Source organism: Chiroxiphia lanceolata, chromosome 2 (assembly GCF_009829145.1).
Source record: "Chiroxiphia lanceolata isolate bChiLan1 chromosome 2, bChiLan1.pri, whole genome shotgun sequence".
NCBI classification, from domain to species: domain Eukaryota; kingdom Metazoa; phylum Chordata; class Aves; order Passeriformes; family Pipridae; genus Chiroxiphia; species Chiroxiphia lanceolata.
Genome location: NC_045638.1, coordinates 99,267,472 through 99,288,434, shown reverse-complemented (window position 1 = coordinate 99,288,434; position 20,963 = coordinate 99,267,472). Strand labels below are relative to the sequence as shown.

Here is a 20,963-nt window from a genome sequence, read left to right as displayed (position 1 = left end):
GAAAGAGCAGTAATAAGGCAAGAGCCCATCCAAGTCACAGAAGTCTCTGTGATCAAGTGCAATATTTCCTCGAGACAAACACTTACCCCTCGGTCACTGTCCTCCTAACCAGCTCCTTACAGGCATGGCCACATGTCCCATCTCACCAGGATCTCCCACTTGGCTGTTGCTTAGCGAAACTTTGCCCTTCCAAAACAGAATTTATAGAATCCCCACCCCAGGTCCCTCCCATCAACACAAAACACATCTCACAAACCAACTTTCTCCCAAAGGCAGCTCTGGGCTGTCTCCACTACAGTCCTTTCCAGGGATATGCTAAGGAGACAGTCCCATGAAAAAATCCAGCCTGAGCTCCTCATCCCTGGTGTCACCATCACTGCTCCCAAGCCAGACACCGAGTCACAGCTGCAGTGGTGCCTCAGCACTAATTCACTTGGCTCTTCCTCCCTTGTGCTTTAATCCAAAAGCCCAGCTGGCACTGCCAGGGTAGACAGGGCCACTTCCACAGTGCTGACTCCCACATGGTCCTGCCTTTTCACCCAGTTTCCCATAACATTGCAATGTCTGTTGAAATGTCTGTCCATTGGCAAAGACACCTTATCAACACAGGCACCTTTGAACAGGAGTTTGAGCTCACAGGGTGGTGTTGGATGTAATGGGGTCACAGGCAGTCAGCAAAGCAGCTTCATAGGAAAAGGCTGTTGCTGGGAAGCTGGGGATTGACAGGGAGAAGCCTGTTTCTGAGAAAGAAAGAGAATTGAGGGAAAGCAAAGAAACCCAGAGATAGCTCGAAAAGTACTAGTTTGTGGCTGGGTAGAGGGAGTGGTGGACAGAAACCCACAGAAACACTTCTCTTGGGAGATGCATAGACATACAAATGTATAATTGTCAGCACGTCTATGTGTGTGTATATGTGTGTGTGTGTGTATCTATGTATGCAGAGTGTATATATTATATAAAAATAAAATGTTAGTTTGTACCTTGGTGAACAGGCACAATAAAAATTAAATTTCCAACTAATTTAGTAAGCCAGTGATTAGTGTAAAAGGGAAAGAGGGTCAATTCTGATTCTGGGTCTTGTGCTGAAGCTCCCAGCCAAAACATCCTCTTTCAATTACTGTCAGCTTTGTTTTGATATTCCTGTGACTTACTTTGATTGTTTTATGAAATTCAGTTTTTTATCTCCTTTTTGTTTCTGAACAAATGTATGTATTTATTTGACAGGACATATGAACTGATCCTGCAATGTGTCTATTTGCACTTCGTTTCACAACCATGAGCAACTCCCCCTTCAATCAGCATACTTGTATGTATTTGGAGAATGAAGTTCAACATGGTTTTATGTCACCAGATTTCCTCTGAAATAATAATGAGAGGCCAAGGACTGTAACTCACGTTGACTGTACAAAGAAGCTGAGTGGTTTAAGACTCCTGCTGCTTCCCAGGCGCTTATTTCTGTCCCACTGCTGGGTGTACCCACACAGCAAAGCTGCCCAACAGGAGTGAATCTCTGCCCTTTGTCATTGCAGTTCACAGCCCAGCAAAGCAGCACAAACCTCCCCTCATCCGCCAGAGGCTGAACTGGACCAGCCAAAATGTGGGTGGATGTGCCACTCGGCTCACTTTCCTCTTGTAGAGGAGAGGTTGCATTTGATGAACAGAGATGTTTTGAAATGTAGCTTAAGATATAGCTTCTTTTCAGCTATTCTGCATATGAAAAGTACTTGTGCTGCTTATAAGAATAAAAATGCTATTGCTTTTTCTCATTGAGAAGCTTCTGGCATCACATATGATTGTTCTGTCAGAATAAACCTGGGGCAAGAAATGTATTATCTCTCCTAGTAAGGATTTGGTGAGAGCTTCCCAAAATCTCTTGCTCATTTACCATTGAAAATAAGGAAAGCAAGACTGAGCACCAGGAGCTGCAAATCCCTTAGTTATGATATAGTGACTACAGGCATGTACGTGAAGAAAGTTTCAGAGAGGTGTAGGCAGACAACCCACCTTGTTTTCTGAGTGCAGAGTGAAACCTTGTGAACCTCAGGGCTGCCACAGAGGTGAAGAGAAGCTGGGCTGAGTGGAGGAGCAGCTCCCTGAGCAGTGGCTGGTGAGCTGTCTATGATGCTGGTCACCTGTTGACTCCAAGGAAAACAGCAGCCATGGGGATCTCCATCCCTCTGCAGGGCGTGGTGCTCATCCCTTCCCACCAGCCTGGGCATTCAGTGTGCGTGGGGGTGGGGGCATCCAGGGCTGCACAGCAGCTCTCCAACCGGTTAAAGGAGGGGAGTGTGGGCTGTACCCTGGAAATGGAGGGTAGAGGAATAGGAGAGTTGGGAAACACCTGCAGTAAGGAGCTGCCAACTAGTGATTCAGCAGTATGGGATGTCCATAGCCGGATCAAGGTTTTCTGCTGACCACGGGGTAAATACTGCATTCCCTAATACCAGACTAAGATCTGCCATGGCTTTCAGTGTATATTGATTTCCTTCATATAAAAAAAGTCATATATGAACAACATGGGGCACAGGAACCTGTGCTCTTGGCTATGATTGTCTCCTGCTGGCACTGTAATTAATTTGAGTCTCAAACTCTTGCTTCCAGTGGACCATAGTGTATGTTCGCACTTGGTATGGAGACTCCCTCTGCTGGAAAATGGCTATAAAGGTTGCCTAGTCATTTAACGATCCTAAGTGAAATAACTTGTAAGAAATGTATTTTGTGGCAAATGTGTAATTTTTATTTACACTGTCCAAGGAATTGTAAAAATATTTTTTACTTCTTTCCTAGCCCCTGGGAAGGAGCTAGGAGTTTTTATCTTCAAAGTTCATCTCTGAACTGTATAAAACTCCATCCCCCTTACACTAACCTCATACTGCATTAATTCACTGAGCAAAGTTTTAATTTCTTTCTTCTTCTGTGACTAAAATCAAACTTTGAATAGTTCCCCTCTGTAGTCCTAAAGGCTTGACTTCTTCATCACAGATGACAAAAGCCTGCCACTGACTTTACAGAAGCACCTGGACAAGACAAGCTGGACAGGTTGGTTTCTTTAGCATCCACTTTTAAATACACTGCTAAAAGCAAGTGGGAAAGAGCACCAGCAAACAGAATTTCAATGCAGGAATTCCTGTTATTTCCCAGGAATTTTGAGAGGTGGAGCTGATATATTCCGTTCAGAAATTAAGATCCCTGGTCCAAAATATTTACTGAATCAATGATATTGAGGAAATGAGGATACTATTATTAGATGAAGTCCTGTTATCATCAGAATAACTTCATCAGGATCCAGATCAGACACAGCTTTATTTTTTTCTAGAAGAATATGGTATCCAGTGCTTTCTATTTTACTTATTTGATAGCAGACCAAGCAGTCCTGAGACAAGGTTTTGAGTTTTAAAGTACAGCTAGCACAGCAGTTACATCCACTTCTCTCACTCCACTAATGTGTTTCAGATGTCACCTACAGAAACAACCTCCAAAGAGAGGAGTACTTAGTGCTTGGTCCCCTTCCTGAGGTTATCAATACAGGCACCAACTGTACCATTTACTTTACCTCTATGGAGAGGAGTAAGCTGGACTGATTGAACCCTAAAACATCATAGAATCATAGAATGGTTTGGGTTGGAACAGAACTTCAGAGACTGTCTAGTTCCAACCCCTCTGCCATGGGTAGGGAACTTTTCACAGACCAGGGCCCTATACAGCCTGGCCTTGAACATTTCCGGGGATGGGGAGTCCACAACCTCTCTGGGCAACTTGTTCCAGTGCCTCGCCACCCTTAAAGAATTTTTTCCTAATATGTAATCTAAATCTACTCTCCTTCAGCTTAAGGCCATTTCCCCTTGTCTTATCGCTCCATGCTCTTGTGAAAAGTCCCTCTCCAGCTCTCTTTTAGGTCCTCTTTAGGTACTAGGAGGGGCTCTAAGGTCTCCCCAGAGCTTTCTCTTCTCCAGGTTGAACAACCCCAACTCTCTCACCCTGCCTTTATAGGAGAGGTGCTCCAGCCCTGTGATCAACTTAGCAGCTCACCTCTAGACTCATTACAACAGGTTAACGTCTTTCTTGTGTTGGGGCCCCAGAGCTGGACACAGTACATCAATTAGCTGGGAATTAGGAGAACTGCTTGTTCCTTCTCTGCAGAGCCAGCTCTGAAGCACAGAGCTTGCAGCTCCTTTAGAGCACTGGTGTTCCCCTTTTCCACTAATGCATTCTTTTAAGAATGACACACTGTGGCTGCAGCAGCTCCTGTATGGTAGCATCTGGTAATATGGGATTACTGCAGTGACTTCAACACACAGGTGTATCACCTTTCAGTCACCAGCAATGAAGCTTTAGTCATGGTCTGGAGAATTTGATACATGAACTCCTTCCTCTGCTCTCTACCTGCAAGTAACAGAAAATAAGGCCCTGGGAATTTGTCATGATAGCTCTGTGAAAGATGTGCATGCGGTAGAGTTCTGTGCTGCTGCCAGTCCCCAAGTCATCATGACAAATTACACACAGATCCAGATCTTCTTTCTTCAAGTGAAATGAAATTTTTGTTAGTCTTAAATATTCTCAGCTCAGAATTGCTTTGGATTAGGTAATTGAATTGCAATGAATACCTGTTGGATCCCAAAATATAATATCTGCAGAGAGAGATTTGAGTGGTCTTTGCAAAAAGCCATGGGCCACAAAAGTAGGGGAAAGAACCTCAGTTTAAGAAGTAAATGAGATATCATCAGTGTGGAGTGGCCTGCCCAAGCCAGAGAGTCTGCACCCTGATCTCATCAAACCTGTGCAGAAGACCTATTGTATAAGGACAAGAATACATCAAATATCACAGAATATTAGTCTCTGATGTGTTGTACCACTTCTTTCTCCTATTTTCTATCTGACTTAGAGACAAGACACAGCTGAATGAAGTTATCTTTTCCAAAGAACAGGAGAGATGGGGCTAGGATTCAGGGGGATCCTCCTAATAGGAGGAATATCATTTGTCAAGCCAATCTAAAACAATAGTGAAAATGGAAATCAACACTCCACAAGCAATTTTTCCTATGATGAGCGTGTTTATTTTCACATTTCACATTTGTTCATGCACAGTTACCTAAAGCTCTGGCACAACAACTGCAGGCAGGGCATTATCTGTGATAGACTGCTGGATTTCAATGTTCATTTCTCTCATTGATTGACTAGATTTTGGCTGCAATATCCTTCTGGACATATTTCAAGGCCTGTTTGTTTTCAATGGTTTTGGCAGATGGCTGTATAAACTCCAAGTCCCATGATTATGATTCATTTCTGTGTGAATAATTTTGGTTATCAAGTTTGATTATATCTCTATGTGTTTTTACACTATTCAAGTGTACACTGAGTGCATTCAGAGCCAGAGCTGTGCTTATCCAAATACCTTTTTTTGTGCTAAAGAGCAAAAAACTACAGATTAACATTTTCATTTTTTGCATATTTAATATTTTGCTTCTTTTTTTAATGGCTATTATATTCTTCTTCAGTTATACATCGTGGTTGCTTTATTTTAGTTAAGTATTTAAATATTTCCTATTTTTCCCCAGAAATTCTTGTTTAGTTATTGCTTCATTTTCATTTTGTGGGTCTGGCATTTCATATAATAATGCATGATAAGTTAAGAAGTACTCATAAATTAATTCATCCTCAAAACCATGCTGCACTTAAACAATACCTGAGAAGCACAAAAGCATAAATATTTTGCTTTGGGAATGCCCACCTAAAAAATTACATGAAAGCAGTTGATGTTCCCTTCTTAGCCCTCTCAGAAAACACAGGGGTGTAACTCTATCTTGCACTTGAAAAGCTTGTATGCACCCACACCTTGACTTCCCACAGCAGCACTTTCTAGTTAGCTTGAAGTGCTGGGAAGGATCCACAGGGATGAGTGTTTTACCAGACCGTGGTCTAGTGAGACACAGCAAGTTTAAAGCATCCTTCATGGGCCCCTGAGTCACATCAGTTTTCCCGCTCATTCCCCTTTCTTGTAAAACTGTTCTGTGTTTTCAACATTTCCTGGTAATGAGCATTTTGGAAAAGACATTTTTTCATCCCTTTGTCTTTGCTTCCTACTGACTGACCTCCTTCATGTCCAAGGTTTGGACTCTGATGCAATTTGCAGTCATCTTGGAAAGGGCAGAAAAAGCAGTGTTTGCACAAGAATGGGCATCCATGCAGAAACTACCCACAGCCCCGCTGCTCCAGGAATTCAGGATGAGAATCAAGGCAGTGACTACTTTTTATGCCAGTCATGACTGAATTGGTGACCTACTGTGAGAAAAAAAACCCTTTGGAGCCTTTCTGACTACTTGTATACCCCCATTCCTCCTCCTGTGGAAACAGAAATATCAGACATGCCATTACAATCAGATTCCTCTTTGGGTGATTACCTTCCTTCCCAAATACCTGATTCATTATGGAATACTTGTTAATTTCTGTGGAGAATGATTTCATTCTATCATGCAAGCTTCAGTCCTTCTAAGTAATACTACTGCACCAGGCTAGACGGGACTGAACTGGAAAGGGCTGTTGGTCTAATCAGGCATGATAGGGAGCAAGGGAGAACACTTTTGAGCAAACAGAGGACATAATTTGAAAGCTTCTCTTTCCAATGTCACACAGCAGGACTGATGGGCCAGTTCAAGAGGGACACGAACACTCACAGACTCTCCCATCTGAGAGATGGGATTCAGTGCTACACACTGGAGCTGTCTGCAGGCAGACCTGCCCAGCTGCCTCGGTGGCAGTGAGGCTTGACTCTGCTTTGGTGGAGATGGAAAACAGCAAGTCAGGACCAGCCACACATGACTTTTCTATTTTAGCTCTTTTTGGCGTTTTCTGTTCATCAGGTGTGGTGTACAGCCAGCACATTAGTCTGATGAACACAATAAAATTCTGCTGGGGCCTGTTGAGTTAACCTGTCTGTAAAACAGGAGGAGATGGCTGATGGTCTGAAATCCAGGGTGCAGCCACGGCATTCAGCTCGCACAAGATGTGAGGGCAGGCTGCTACACGAAAGGATATATGTGAGAGGTTTTATCTGAGCAACTCAGACACAGATGTCCATGTTCCTTTCTATCCTGGTCTGTTGTAATGCAGTCTTCAAATAACAGTTATAAAAGGAAAGCCATCTGTGTGTAAGTTTGGGCTGACAGAAGAACTTCATGAAAAATTCAATCTGGATTGAGGAGGACAGGAACTATGCATAGGAAGAACATTTTCCCTCAGATTTATTAGTTTATAATACAAGTTACCATGCAAGAAGCAATTTACAAGCATCAGCAAAGATTCAATTGCTTTCTTATATATCCCCCAAAAAAAACAAAACAAAACAAAACACAATCCTTTAATGGAGATAAGTCTTACAAAGTTTTAAGGATGCCCTAATCTTTTAAAAGGTTGAACTTCAAAATTAAGGCTCTAAGGTAAAATAGTAAGATCTTTGTTAATTACAGAAAATCACAGGAAGAATATCCATCAGGCTTTGACTTTTGTTCATGATTTCATTAGTCTTCACTCTTCTCTAACTAAATTACCCAAAGCAGGCTTTCTCCATACTAGGCCTGGGGAGAATATTCCCAAAGAGGGCAAGGTTGTGTCTAGAGAGAAGACTTGCCTGTTGAAGAAAGGGAAGCATGGGGGAATTATGGGGATGTGTATGTGTTTGTGAGCATGTGGAGATGAGATTTACACCTCTGTTCAGGAGATCTTCAGCCAGAGGAATGGAGTTTTCCTAACTCCTGATTTTCATGGATCGTGGCAGTTCCAATTCCCTTGGTTTGGCCCAAGTTCAAGAAAAGAAAAAAAGGAAAAAGGGTTGCAGTGCCTCAGCAACCCCTTGAAGAGATTATATGGAAGTAAGAGAGATAGATCTCTGTTTTTCCTGGAGAACTTTCAGCAAAGCTCAAATTTTGATGAGGCATGAGTAGAGATGCAGCAAAAAAGGTTGGTAGCTACAAGAAAGGACTACAAAGTAGTAAATGGAGAGGGGGAAAGCCACAAAAGAAGCAAGGTGATGAGGTTAAATCTGGGAGAATGAACTAGTTGTGTGACTGGGGAAATGGGACTGAGGACATGGGAGAGGGTTGAGGGATGTCAGAGAAACAAGAGTCATACTGCATAGCGATAGGGAAAGCAGAGAGAAGTGAGACATCAGGGAGGTGAAGAAGAGAAAAAGTCCATAAATTTGGAGTTGAAAGACTGTCAAAGCAAAAAGATACATGTTTTCAAGACAAATCTAAGTGAACATCAGGGCCAGGAAGCAGTTGGCTGTTTATGTGTACTTTTTTCTTCCCAAACCTACCAGTAAGCCCGGTTTTAGTTAAAACAGAAACATAAGGCTTTGGATGACTTTGCATGGCTCTATAATACATTCATGGTGGCCTTCTCTTAAATGAACACATCCACCACTGTCCTGCCACAATGTTAAATTTCCCTGAAACCCTCTTATGGTGGTTAATTGCTAACTTGGATCTTGCTACTGATATACTCCTATGACAAGGGTCACATTCCTAACAACAAAAGTAAAGAAAGGAAGGTAGTAACATGGTGTTAATGATGCAGTTGAATTTTACTTTTGTTTTACAGCTTAGGGTTTATTCTAGCTATCAGGCCTCTTCTAGTCAAAACAAAACAAGAATTCTCCCTCTGCTCTTCAGGGGGAGAGTTAAAATTGATTATCTCAATGCATTCTAGCTGCCTGTGCATTAATATCCTTTCTGAATGCTTGCTTGTGATGGAAACTCTTCGTTGTGTTTTGCAGGTACTTCTGAACCTTCAGCTTCTTCTCGTTCACTCCTTGGCTCTGATTTCTCTTCCATTCTCTTATGAGACTTGCTTTTTCTCAAATGCAATCTTTCTCTTTCTCGTCTCTCCTTCACGCCTTCAGGTTGCTAAAAGGCAGAGAAGAAACAGCTGGGAATTAAAAGTGACTCCTACATGAATAAAAAAAAGCAAGCTCATCATTTTATTTGATTAGTAATGTATAACAAAAATATTGCAGTAACCTGCCTCAGCATGATCAGGTCTACCATGATGGGCTCAAATTCAAGGCTCAAGCCAGTCACCCTAAAACTCAGCAAGAAGCAGCAAACATGCCTTGATTATACTCTGTGTATGATAGAAGGGTCACCTGCCCAGCAGACTTGAGTATGGGAGGGAAAAACAGACAGGCTCCAAGATTTCAGCCCAGACTCCACGTTTCTGTCCTTTCACATGATCCATCTTTACGTGCCTGAAGGCTGTTCAGTACTAGCCACATAGGCCTCACTGAAAACAAGTGCTGAAGGTCATGAAGTATTCTCAAAGACACGTTTTTAAGAGAAAAGCAATATGCAGGGAAGGAGATGAGTTACCTTTCCCACACTTTTCTTTCACCTGTGTCATCATGGTGGTTTGAATTGCACCCACAGAGCTCTGAATGCAAAAAAAATGCTCCATTTGGAGACACAAGTTTAAGCTCAAATTTCTTTTCAAATCTCTGACACCTCTTGCTCAGTTCTCTGAGATCCTCAAGTCCTTCACATCTCTCAAATGTCAATGGCGACTGAGGAAATGACAACAATCTGGTCTGCTTGAAAGACAGATTAAAATACAGCTCAGCACATGCCACTGTAGATTACAGAAGGGTACAGGAATGCATGTTTTATCTGGAACTGATGTCATATTTAATACATTATGCTCACTATACCCATCATACAATTATTACACACTCACAGACTTTCTAGCCATAGGCATTTTTGAGAAATTAGAAATGATAAACCAGACAACCACTAGTGAGCATTGGCACGTGAGGCAATGTGAATTCCAAAATGAAATAAATTGAGTAGTTCCTAAAGGGGAAAAATAAGATTAGAGAATACACTTAAAATCTTGACAATGGCGTAACAGTGCTGTCATCACCATAATTCTACATATTCTTAGAAGACTGGTCATCAAGGACCATAATTGTGGAACTGATCATGTAATAATGATGCTTATTGAAAAGAGATATTTTTTTTTCTCTCTTTTGGTGCACAGAAGGTCTGCAAAGAGAGATGAAAATTACTTTTCCATTCAAACTGTCAGTGTCAACAAACTGGGAAAAAAAAGGATACTTCCTTCTATGGCTATCTGGTGATAATGTCAAGTGTTATTCAAGCACAGCTTTTTGAATGGGGTGACAATTTGATAGCATTCTGGTATGTAAAAGTGAGTTAGGATTTATTACCCTTCCTTCCATTGTATGATACATCAGATATTATGTATCATAATTACAGAAATGTGTTAAAGTGTTGTAGACAAAATGTTGTTATTGGCTACTTCCTCAACACAAACCATACAAAAAATGGTCTTGTCTCAGGACAGAATGATGGAGAAAAGAATGAAATGGGGGGAGAATCCCCTGCTGCCAGCATGCCCTTACAGTGAAATTATGTTCAGTTCAGCCACTTATAGCAATAGTTGCTGCTGTAGCAGTGTGGTGACACTGCAGAAAGCAGATGAATGGAGTCCCAAGGGGTAAAAGAGAAGCCTCTCAAACACTGCAGTGTCTGGCAGTCTTACAGATAATACCATATAGGTTAAACCAGGTAGGCAGCAGTGAGGAAGTGAGCTGGGTCTCATGGCAAAAGTGAAGCAAATCTGGGTTTATATTGTCATGTTTTGTTGTCACAGCCACAGAAACCTCTGAAAATATTGCCACAGCCAGTGCAGTACCTCATTTTGAGGATAAATGTTTCTGAATAAGCCTAGATGGCAACACTACATCAAGAATCCTCACATTATTGATATAACTTCAACCTTGTTTGTGCTGCTGTAGTAATTTGAGACGACATAATGTGAGAAATTCTAGTTCAAGTTAATTTCTGCACTTTCTCCAGCAAAGTCACAGCTATTACACAAAGGATAAAGCTGGCTCACTTGTTGGTTGATTGGGCTTTTTCTTAGGTAGTGATATTAAGTTGCTTGTCACCTACCAAAGAAACTGAGCGCTTGCTTTTGAGATGCAATTGCTTTTCAAAGGACTCTGCAAATTCCTGAATGGAATTTGATCTTGTGTCTGGGCCTGAGCTGTCTGCTGAAGCTGTTCTGCTTGCCTTCCTGTGGCAGTGGCATTTGACATCTTGGTCTTCTTGAAATTCCTTGGAGCCCTTGAGATGGCCTGAAGATGAGCCTTTGGCAGAATCATGAAGTCGTGTTGCATGGAAGGAGGAAAGCTGGGCCTGAAAAACAAAAGGTCTTTGTTGAGTACTAAATATTAAAGCAAAGCACACAAAGTAGATTTTTTTTCTGCCACAGAGACTCTCCCAAGAGTGGTGCAGAGTGAAGGACCATGCCCAGAATCCCGTGTCTTTCCTCTTATGTGCAGGAGAATCACACTGTCACAAACTTGCTTTTCTGGAGGCAGCAGCTGCAGGATTTCCTATTATTCCTGGTTTTGAGTATCTAAGCTTTGGCACCCAAATGAGCTTTTCAAAAGTAAAGTTGCTGGGTCCTCTTAGAGTTCACTGGCACTAAAAGGAACTGGAACCATTCACAGCCTCAAAAACTCAGGCCTTGATCTGGTTGCAGTTTCTGGGCAGGACCCTCAAAAATCAAAGACCAAGCCTTTTGTGGAAAGAGGACTCAGATACGGGGTTTGACCCATGGGTGCTCCAAGCTTTATCAGATGTTTGAATTAATTTGAGTGTGACAGCAACCATTTCTAGCCCAGTTCTGTCAAATTTCAGCTTGCAGACAAGAAGCTTTATTGCCCATCTTTTAATTTTCTGCTGGTTTCTTGGGCACATTTGTCATGAATTGATGAGGGAGCACTTTCAGGGCACTGAGGGACACATCTCTGCCAGAGAAGTGATAGAAAACAGACTTCCTACAATTACATTTGTAGGGCTGATGTGGGGAGAGAGTAGGTAGTTGTTTAGTTTCTTTTTGATTCAGTTTTCCCAGGCCTGACATGCAGATAGAAGTTATTGATCTGCATCAGCTGTGTTTAATTGAATGTCTGTAAAGGAGATTAAACTGATACAGAACTGCTGTGTCCTGCAGAGTCATGTATTGGTGGTTTTAGGAATAGACAGACCTGTAGATGTGGTGGGTGAGAAGGACACTACAGAGAGCCAGGGGTGCCCCAAACCCTGCCAGTTGCTGGTGCTTTTTAGGGATGAGTAGCTGAACACTGGTAAGATGCAGGTGGTGAAAACTCAGAGCCAGGAGGTACTGAAAATGACACCCCTGCAGGTGTCAGGTGAGGCCACTCCAGGCACCCAACTGCTGGATACATGTTTGAATGGGTATATGTTTTGGACATTATGAGGAATTTCTTCACAGACAGGATGTCATTGGAAAGGACTGCCCAGGGAGGTGGTGGAGTCACCATCGCTGGAGGTGTTTAAGGAAACACTGGATGTGGCACTTAGTGCCATGGTCTAGTTGGCGCAGTGGTGTTCAATCAGAGGTTGGATTTGATGATCTCAGGGGTCTTTTCCAACCTAATTGATTCTGTGATTCTATGTTTTGTATAAGCCTGACGCTAAGTCTTCAACTACTGAGAAGCTCTGCTGCCTTCAAGGGAGCTGTGAGTGTTTCAAACAATTGAAGTTCTATTCTACAGATTCTGAAATGCTTTCTAAGAAAATCCAGTAGAAAACCCTACACTCAGAGTAGGGTTTGTTGGGGAGGAGTGTGTGTGTACTGTTTGTTTTGGTTTATTAACAAATGGAGGAAAGCTTAATCAAATTGGTATAGTTGCCACCTGAAATATGTCCTGTACACAATTTCATTTACTCTGGCCCAGATGCTATTATATATATAAATATATATATAATATATATATTGTATAAACACAACAGGGACCTATGCAGCCTTTCTCTAAATAGTGAGGCTCTGCCTTCATGTGGTTGTGGTTATATCACATTAGACAGGCTTGATGAGAGATGCTAAAAATAATAAATCTCACACCTGGCAGAAGTACATAATAGTGAAGAGTTTTCCAAATGTATGGTACTAGTTCAATTTTTTTTGCCAGACATAAGCTTACTATGTCCAGTATTATGGACTGCCTCTGAGAGTAGTGTTAATGATTTCTGCCACACTATTTTTACTTTGGTTTCAAACCAATCGATACAGCTGTAAGTTCTGTAAGGTCATATTGTATTGTTACTTTAAAAAGCGTGAAAGCAATCACATTGTGCTTGAGGGACAGGAGCACACATGCCATGCCAAACTCAACAAGCTAAATGTCTTCTGTGTCATCAACATATATTGTTTCCTGGAAACAAAAATTGTCTCACAGTAAAAATCACTGGTTGTTCTTAGAGGGTTTTGGGTGAAAAAAACCCACAGGAGGACAACTGAAATGGGGAATTGTATTCTATCAATCCTGTTTTGCAATGTTAGTAAATGTTTTCTTCTACTAAGACATTGCTTTTTAATTTCCCTTCACAGAGGGAATTATAATTAAGCCCCTAAAGAAAGACTACAGTTTACCTATTGACATGGCAGCAATGGTCCGGAAAAGGGACAGGCTTTCCTCTGAAATGCCCATCTACCTCAGTGGACTAAGGGTAAATATCTGTGCAACCATATTACTGTGGCTGTGCTTTCTCTCACAGTGCCTTTTCATGATACACACCACCATACCTAGGACAGTGTGCTAAGGCATGTCAGCATATTGCTGACTTATGGACACAACCCTACAGAAGACAAGAGCCTCACCATAACTCCTCAGGCATGAACATTTCATAGCTTATATCTAGCACAGGACATTAGTCTTCTTTTATTTAATATTGACTCTGTGAAAAACTGAGAGTCATAAAATGAAGTTCAGCGATGAAGCAGATCTGGCACTGACTGTAGATAAAATCCAAGTGTCTTTCTTCCTGTTTCATAGATTTAATACATGCATTAATACACATGTTTAATGCCAAATTGATTGCTTGGTAACACTGTAAATAAGAACGGATGAAGACTGCTTTAATCTATGCTTTCCCCTCCTGAAGTCTCAGCAGCTGCTGCCAACAGAGATTGCCTCTCTATCTGCACTCCTGGGTGTGCACCCACTGCTGCAGTCGTCCCTTGACAAAGTTCTCTGAGCGCAGTCCCAGCATCAGCTCCTGTCCTTGGCCCAGCAGCTGCCTCATGCCTACATCTGGTACCTCTTTAGTGAACTCACCTTGGTCTCTGCCTCTCAGGATCTGACCTCAAGTAGTTCTTAAACTGGAGAAGTGGAGAGGAAGTGAAACAAGGGAAAAGACATGAGAAGGAAGAATGTTAAATGCTCCAGGTATCAAAATGGGGATTTTTTGCCAGCTCTGGGAAATCCAGAAGTACCAAAGGATCTCAGTGATTGTTTCTCACTCCCTTTAGTACTCTTTTTTTCTGCCTTTGGGTAAAGGCCAGTCATGCTCAGTGTATCTATTCACAAAACAGCTAATCTGCTAATTGCCCATCTAAAACATACAAAAAATACACAAACAAAAATACTTCAAGAAATTGGTGGCAATACAATTTGCCTAATCTCTTTCTCAATTTCTGTTGTAGACAAGCTGATTGCTTGCATCTTTTGAGCTTGATCTGAATGCTTGCACAGCTGTCAATAAGAAAATTAGTCTTCAGTGTGTCAGCACGAATGTTCTGTTTGCTGAAGTTTAACCAATAACTCCAGTATTTTAGGGATATTTTGGAATATTGGACATTTGGATGCTGTCCCATGGCTTCATTTCCTTCTGAAAAGCTTATAAACAAGCATATATTCCTTAAAAAATGTTTTGGTCTGAGATCCAACTGATCTCTAGTAACAATATTGTGGTAAATGTTGAGTCTGACTTTAGTGTAAATTAAATGTTAGTAACTTCAACAGCAGTCAGTCATTCTACTCCCACTCTCAGCTGCTCTTATCAGATTTTTTCCTGTGAGCAGCAAAACCTATTTGAAGGCTGATACATGTATAGGTTGTAAAACTCTTATCAGCGCTCCTTTGCCCCCTATCTTTTCCCCACAACAAAATATCTAGGAGGTAAGAACTGTCCTGAACCAAAATGGTGCAGGATAACTAGAATGTGTCAAGGAAGGTCATAGCTGGAGCCTTCAAGAAGAGTATCACAGTTAATTTGCCTAAAATTTGCCAGGGGAACAAGCTAAATAGAGGAGATGGAAACAGATGGCAGTTCTCCCCAGGCAGTCTTCACATTCACTGTTGGCCCACAGCATCATATACAACTCTGACACTTTTCAGGAGAGTTGCATGTTTTAGCCTGACTTGCCCGTGACCCAGGGAAGGATGAACACAATTTTATGTTTCCCTCAGCAAAATGTGAATGACAATAGCAAAAGCATTTTGTGAAGCTCATCTCAGTAATGTTTGTGAGGTACACCAAGATGTTGGGAAAAAAACTTCTGTTAGTTTGTGAGTTATTCTACAAAGCTTTATGCTTATTTTTGGAGGGGGCTGTACGATGATAGGATGCCACAGAATTTATTATTGTGTTTGAGGTGAGAGCAGTGGCTTGAATATCTTACTACAGCACAGGAAATACCACAAAGACCAACGCACCAATTTGGAGCTGAAAGTGATTTCCAGCGTTATATAACTGTAGCACCTTTTGTGCTACAATGTGAGCATTTTGCTATGTAATACCCAAACACTCCTGATGCAGCTGCAGTCCCCGTGGGCAGGGCTGCACTATTGCTGATGCACTGCATATCAGCCTTGGATACAAGAAAAAGTGTGCTGGCAGTGCTGTTTTGGCAGTACCATTGTATCTGCACAAGGAACTTCTGTCAATAGCTGTGTCAGAACCTGCTGACTCGATTTTCACCTGGACAGTGGAGTTACTTCAAAATAAGGTGTTGAGACAGACAAAAGGGTACACTGTCATCTGCTGTAAGGTATTTACAGAAGAAATGCTGTCTAATCTCAGTTATTATTCCTCCTGATTAATTGCACAGTTCTGATAAAACGAAGACAATATTTAAATAACAGTACAAGTGTTTTGAATCTTACAGTAGTTAACATTTGTAATAATGAATCTCACAGTCATTATAATTTGTAGTAACTGTACAAAACACATGGCCAGGTGCAATAGCAAGTTGTTGCTCTCAATCACCAGATACTCTTTCTGAAGGTATTTCTCAGGCGTTGTTAGTGATTTAATTCCTAGCTTTGTTTAAAGGCAACATGTTTTAGTGCTATTTACCACCAACTAGTCAACTTCCAAATCAAAAGTTTCATCTCAGAATTTATCCCCAAATCATAAAATCACCAAACAAATCTTCCCTTCTCATTCCTCTAGTCAACTACTGGCTCTGAGAAATAAAGCAGTTAAAATTTATATCTTATACATAAAACTAGGAGAGCAAGAGAAATTTGTGTGAAGCATTAATGAAAAAGCCAGACATATACGTGTACATGATAATTTTACCTTGTTGAACAACAATGTCAAAAAATCACAGTCTTTCTGTCAGCTAACTTAATCCAAATTCAACTACAGCAAAGTATTTGAATAGCTATTAGTTAAATATTTAAATAGCTTTTGAACAAACAATATAGGAACATGCTTTAAATTAAATGTCTGTGCACACACTAATACAGACACAATGTACAAGAATATACAACAAGATGTGTTCAGCATGATGCTGAATGGAAAGTGATTTAAAGTTCATTCTTACACTTCCTGAGGTCTATAGAAATCATATATGCATAGATCTCTGAAGGAAAAAAATAATATACAGTAAAATAAATTAACCGCCCCCAACACCAATGGATATTGTATTTCCAGCATTCTGATGGAATACACCAGCAAAGCTCTAGTTCAGAGTCTGTTTTGCAATCTGTGGCAAAGGTGAAATATAACAGTAAATAACAAATGTGGCTCATCAGACCAGACATTAAGACTGAAGGTTACCTCTGCAGCATGTCCATGAATTTAAAGAGGGAGAAGGTGGTTTTGGACTCTTTTAGTTTCTTAGCCAAATTTTTTGAACATGAAAAATCCTATAGCTTAAAACATGGCAGTTCCAGTGGAGAACTTGCAAGGTGAAAACATAACATGGCATAAAAAAAAAAAGCTTGGAAAAGATTAGCTGTTTCTCCTCCATATATTAGCATTTGCTTTGTTGCAGCCAAAATGATCTAAGGATATAAGTATAAAATGGCTTTAAGGAAACACAGTATCTTTGTTTAGCCAACTGATGTAGTTGGGAAAAAAGAGACAGGTTTGGACCACCTAAATATTCTTCTAAGAGCTGAAATAAAAGCAACAGTCTTTGAGTAAAAAGAAGAATATGAAAGCTGTTTTCAGTTTAACTTAATTTTCAACAACAGATAGTTGTGAGCTGCCTTAAAAATCTGCTTCTGCACATGAATCCTGCCCCTTTCCAAACTCTTTTGTTAGTTTAAGAACCCAGACTATACTTCTACCTTAAAATCTTACTTCACAGTTTAATAAGCTTTGTTATGTAGTGTATCCTTGTTTCCAGGGTCAGATGTTTTAAATCAGAAGAGACCACATCCTCTAGCTTAAATTAGAAGTTGCACCTGCAAACAGCTAAATCCCAGGGAGTAAAACTCCCTGGAGATAGTATATTTGCAGAATTAGGTCCAAATCCTATTAATACACATGGAGTTACATAGTTTTACATATGAGAACAGACTTGTTAAAGACAGTCTTTATGCATGCCAGTCACAAAATGTTTTGATCTCTGCCAGGTCATGCTGAGCAGACAGAAAAACACTGTAATGCATAGTTAGGCAGCTATTACATGCTTCTCCTTGTGTTTCTGGTCCTGTCATCATTTATCTTGGAATTTACCAGTTTTCCTGTATTCGAAGACACCAGAGGCCTGACCCTGGTTGGCAGCTAAATCCAAAAAGCAACTAGCTGCTGCCAGCAGGAACTGAACTTACTTGGTAAGGTGTACCATACCTATCCTGATGCATTTCCAGGGCCATGATCCTGGGGATGGAACTTATATTTATGCATAAACCACATGCACACACAGAGAAAACTGCACACAGCTCTTACCGGTAGGGATGCTCTCCTCTCATTACAGAATCGTGTCTGACGTTTCTTGTGGCCTCTACCCTCTTTCTCATTCTCATCGATCAAGTTGTGGCCCCAGAAGCTGCTCATCCATTTTGCAAAGAAGATATCCTCATCCTCGTCATATTCCATGTACAGATGTTCCAAACTTGGGGGGGTGTCTCCCAACCAGACAAGGAAAAGCAAGGTCAAATTCCACCACCAAGCCAGTAATTTCACACTGTTCTGCCAAGAAGAGGAAGCAGAGACGCAGTTTCAACCACTCTTTCTGCACAAACCCATCCCACTGCAGCCCTGGGCACCGTCTAAACATGAAGTCAATCCTTTCTCATTTCTTTTCAACAAGGTTTCTTTTAACCTTTCCATTGCAGCGCTGTCCAATATGACACTGCCGCAGGGGGCTGGTGGGGGGAGTGTTGGCTACTCTGTGCTCTGTGTGTGTGGCTGTTGAGTGCACCAGCTGTCAATACCAATGGAGAATTGCCCACAGTTACATGCCTGGGAGGTGCATACACAAACCCAAAGTAGGCCTGTGATTTTGAGAAGCAGAATTGACATATTGATGTTGGTCAGGAACTGGCACGGCCGCTTGCAGAGACATAACTGGCTCTGTGGGAGGGAGCACAAATGGCCAACTCTTCCCAGGTTTCTCTCCATTCTGACTTCTGTTGCCTCTGCTCTTCTTTCAGTATTTAGGAAATGTGGTCTCTCTAGGTAGAACCAAGCCCCCCCCGAAGGAACCGCTTGTTCATTTTTGGGTTATGACAGACAGTGGAAACTTGTGTCAGCTGCTTTTCACCAGAATAATTTCATCTGCCATACAGGGTTATGGGAGGCACTGCCTCGCTTGAATGCACACAGGGTAAAAATATGTCTGATTCCTCCTCACCAGCCCTGGGTGTAACCCACATAGGCCATGTCTAGACCACAAACAGAATAGGGCCAGAGACTGTTTTCTGGCCCTGAGACTCAGTTGCTACACTGATCACACGTACCCTACACGGCGCTCGTGCTGTGCATCTCCTTCAGGCTGTACGTACTGCACTGTGGTTGTAATATTTTGTTGTAATTTTTGTGTATTCTTTATTTTAAATTATCTGATATAACACACAAACTCTCTTGTGGCCCATAAAACTGTTGATTGTACGGTATGAAACTGGAAGATGTGTTACATGCCTGGGGACATGGCAGAAGGACAAGGAGGAGGGCTCTAAGGCTGTAGAGCCTATTGGGGTAGTGTTGGAAGGCTGCATAACAGGAAGAACCCAAATCTAACTTCTTACTGGAAGCAGTCCTTGGTGTGTTCTAGGTGTTCTCCTGGTGCCTAGGCATTGCTGTGGAGATGCTAGTTGGCCTTGGCCAGAAGTACGCTGAAAAGCTTGTTGGTAATTTAGCATTACAGAGGATCAGGGGTCCAGCATTAAACCCTGTCTATTCCACAACCTACTTAGAAATACAGATGTAGTAACAGAAGTCCAGTTTCATTCATGTGGGTGTAGGTAGGATGTTTAACTACTACTACCATGTAGTACTCTTCATTCTAAACAGTATGGGTAAAGAGACCAATTGGTTATGGATGCCTATGTGCCCAAGTTTTACTTTGTCCGAGGCAGGCAAGACTGTGTAGCAAGGGGACCTGGAGTACATGGGTCTCCATGTATGGGAGATAGTATTGGCTCAGATGTGATATATCAGAGCTTGGACACAATCAAACCTGCAGCAGGCTGCTTTCTTGGCAGAGGCACAGGTGATTAGGAGCAAGGGGAATACCTGCAAAGCAGTACAATAAAAATATACCTGAAGCAACAAAAAGGATGTGTAGGCTGATTCTTCAGGTGGTGAAGAACACTCCTGGCCATATTCTGACAGCCTGAATTTGACTCGCATCCTTGAGGCCACCCAGGTGTTCAGGCAAGATATATCTGAAGGCCTACAGTAGCTTATAGGAAGCATCACGTGGGTGGAACTGAGGCTGTCCCAGTAGGAATTTATCAACCTGTTGGATACTTGTTTTCTACTTTGTGGTTTGAGTTTCTTCTTTTCTGACATGCAAGACAGAACTGCAGGCTGTTGTGTGGAACAGGAAATGCTCCTGCCATGCTGAGACAGGTGACGGGGAGAAGTGGGAGAGAGGTTGTCCCACAGCTTTGTCGAAATATGTTTATGTAATATGTAGTAATAATCCATAAATTAGAGGATACATCTCAAGCTGTTTACTACCGGGCACTACTGACTCAGAGTGCAGCAGGGCAAATTTTAGTTGGACTCCTGAAGTATTTGCTTTGCAATCTTCCTGTTGTTTATATTTTCAGTCCTTTTTTTCTTCACTGCAATATGTTTCTTCACACATATTCCTTCCATTTCCCTGTCACCTACAATGAAATTTCTAGCCATGAGATGACTAGAGCTTTCTGAGTATAAAAACATATCAAAGACGACTCCTCTTCATCCTCAGCCAAATGGTCCATGGAAATAAGTGGAGACAGAAACATAAGCTTCATCTGCCTACAGGTAAGGATGCTAAGTGGGCATACACGCACACATATACAACAAGTACAAAATTCCAGTACTGCATATTAAATTATTTTTATGACAGACTCAATTAATGACTTAAAGATGTCATTTATAATAAGAATTGTTTCAAAATGCTCCAGTACAAAGTCCTAGAAACTTTAAATCAGCCATATTAGCTGAAACTACACAGAATCACAGAAGAACAGAATCACAGACAGGGTCATGTGATAAATAAATAATTGTGATTCGTGAAACAAATGGGTGATTATATCAAAATAAAACAAACGAATTGTAAAACTTAATTACACCCCCATAAAGAAATAAAACAGACCCTCACAAGGTCAAGAGGCCTAAAACCTCCTTACTATCCTAAGAATGAAATATAGTAGAACTTTAAATCTTTAGTCGCCTGTTCGTCCAAGG

The 20,963-nt window shown here is 41.4% G+C and overlaps 1 protein-coding gene across 1 annotated transcript; it reads right to left on the bottom strand.

Annotated features, from left to right (window-relative positions):
* Positions 1-8,564: 8,564 nt before the first annotated feature.
* LNP1 (leukemia NUP98 fusion partner 1) lies at positions 8,565-18,299 on the bottom strand. The gene is made up of 3 exons (XM_032680353.1): positions 18,009-18,299; positions 10,965-11,210; positions 8,565-8,900 (listed from the first exon to the last, which is right to left on the bottom strand). Exons 1-3 carry the CDS (start codon positions 18,156-18,158, stop codon positions 8,715-8,717), a joined length of 582 nt encoding a protein of 193 aa, XP_032536244.1. The 5' UTR covers positions 18,159-18,299; the 3' UTR covers positions 8,565-8,714.
* Positions 18,300-20,963: the final 2,664 nt, after the last annotated feature.

Bases quoted from the DNA above. Each gene is read 5' to 3' on its own strand.
- LNP1 (XM_032680353.1), bottom strand. From the start codon at position 18,158: ATGGAATATGACGAGGATGAGGATATCTTCTTTGCAAAATGGATGAGC. The intron at 11,211-18,008 runs GTAAGAGCTGTG...TTTGTTTTTCAG, and splicing joins AGAGGAGAGCATCCCTACCG to GCCCAGCTTTCCTCCTTCCA. The intron at 8,901-10,964 runs GTAGGTGACAAG...TCTGCCTTTTAG, and splicing joins GCAAGCGCTCAGTTTCTTTG to CAACCTGAAGGCGTGAAGGA.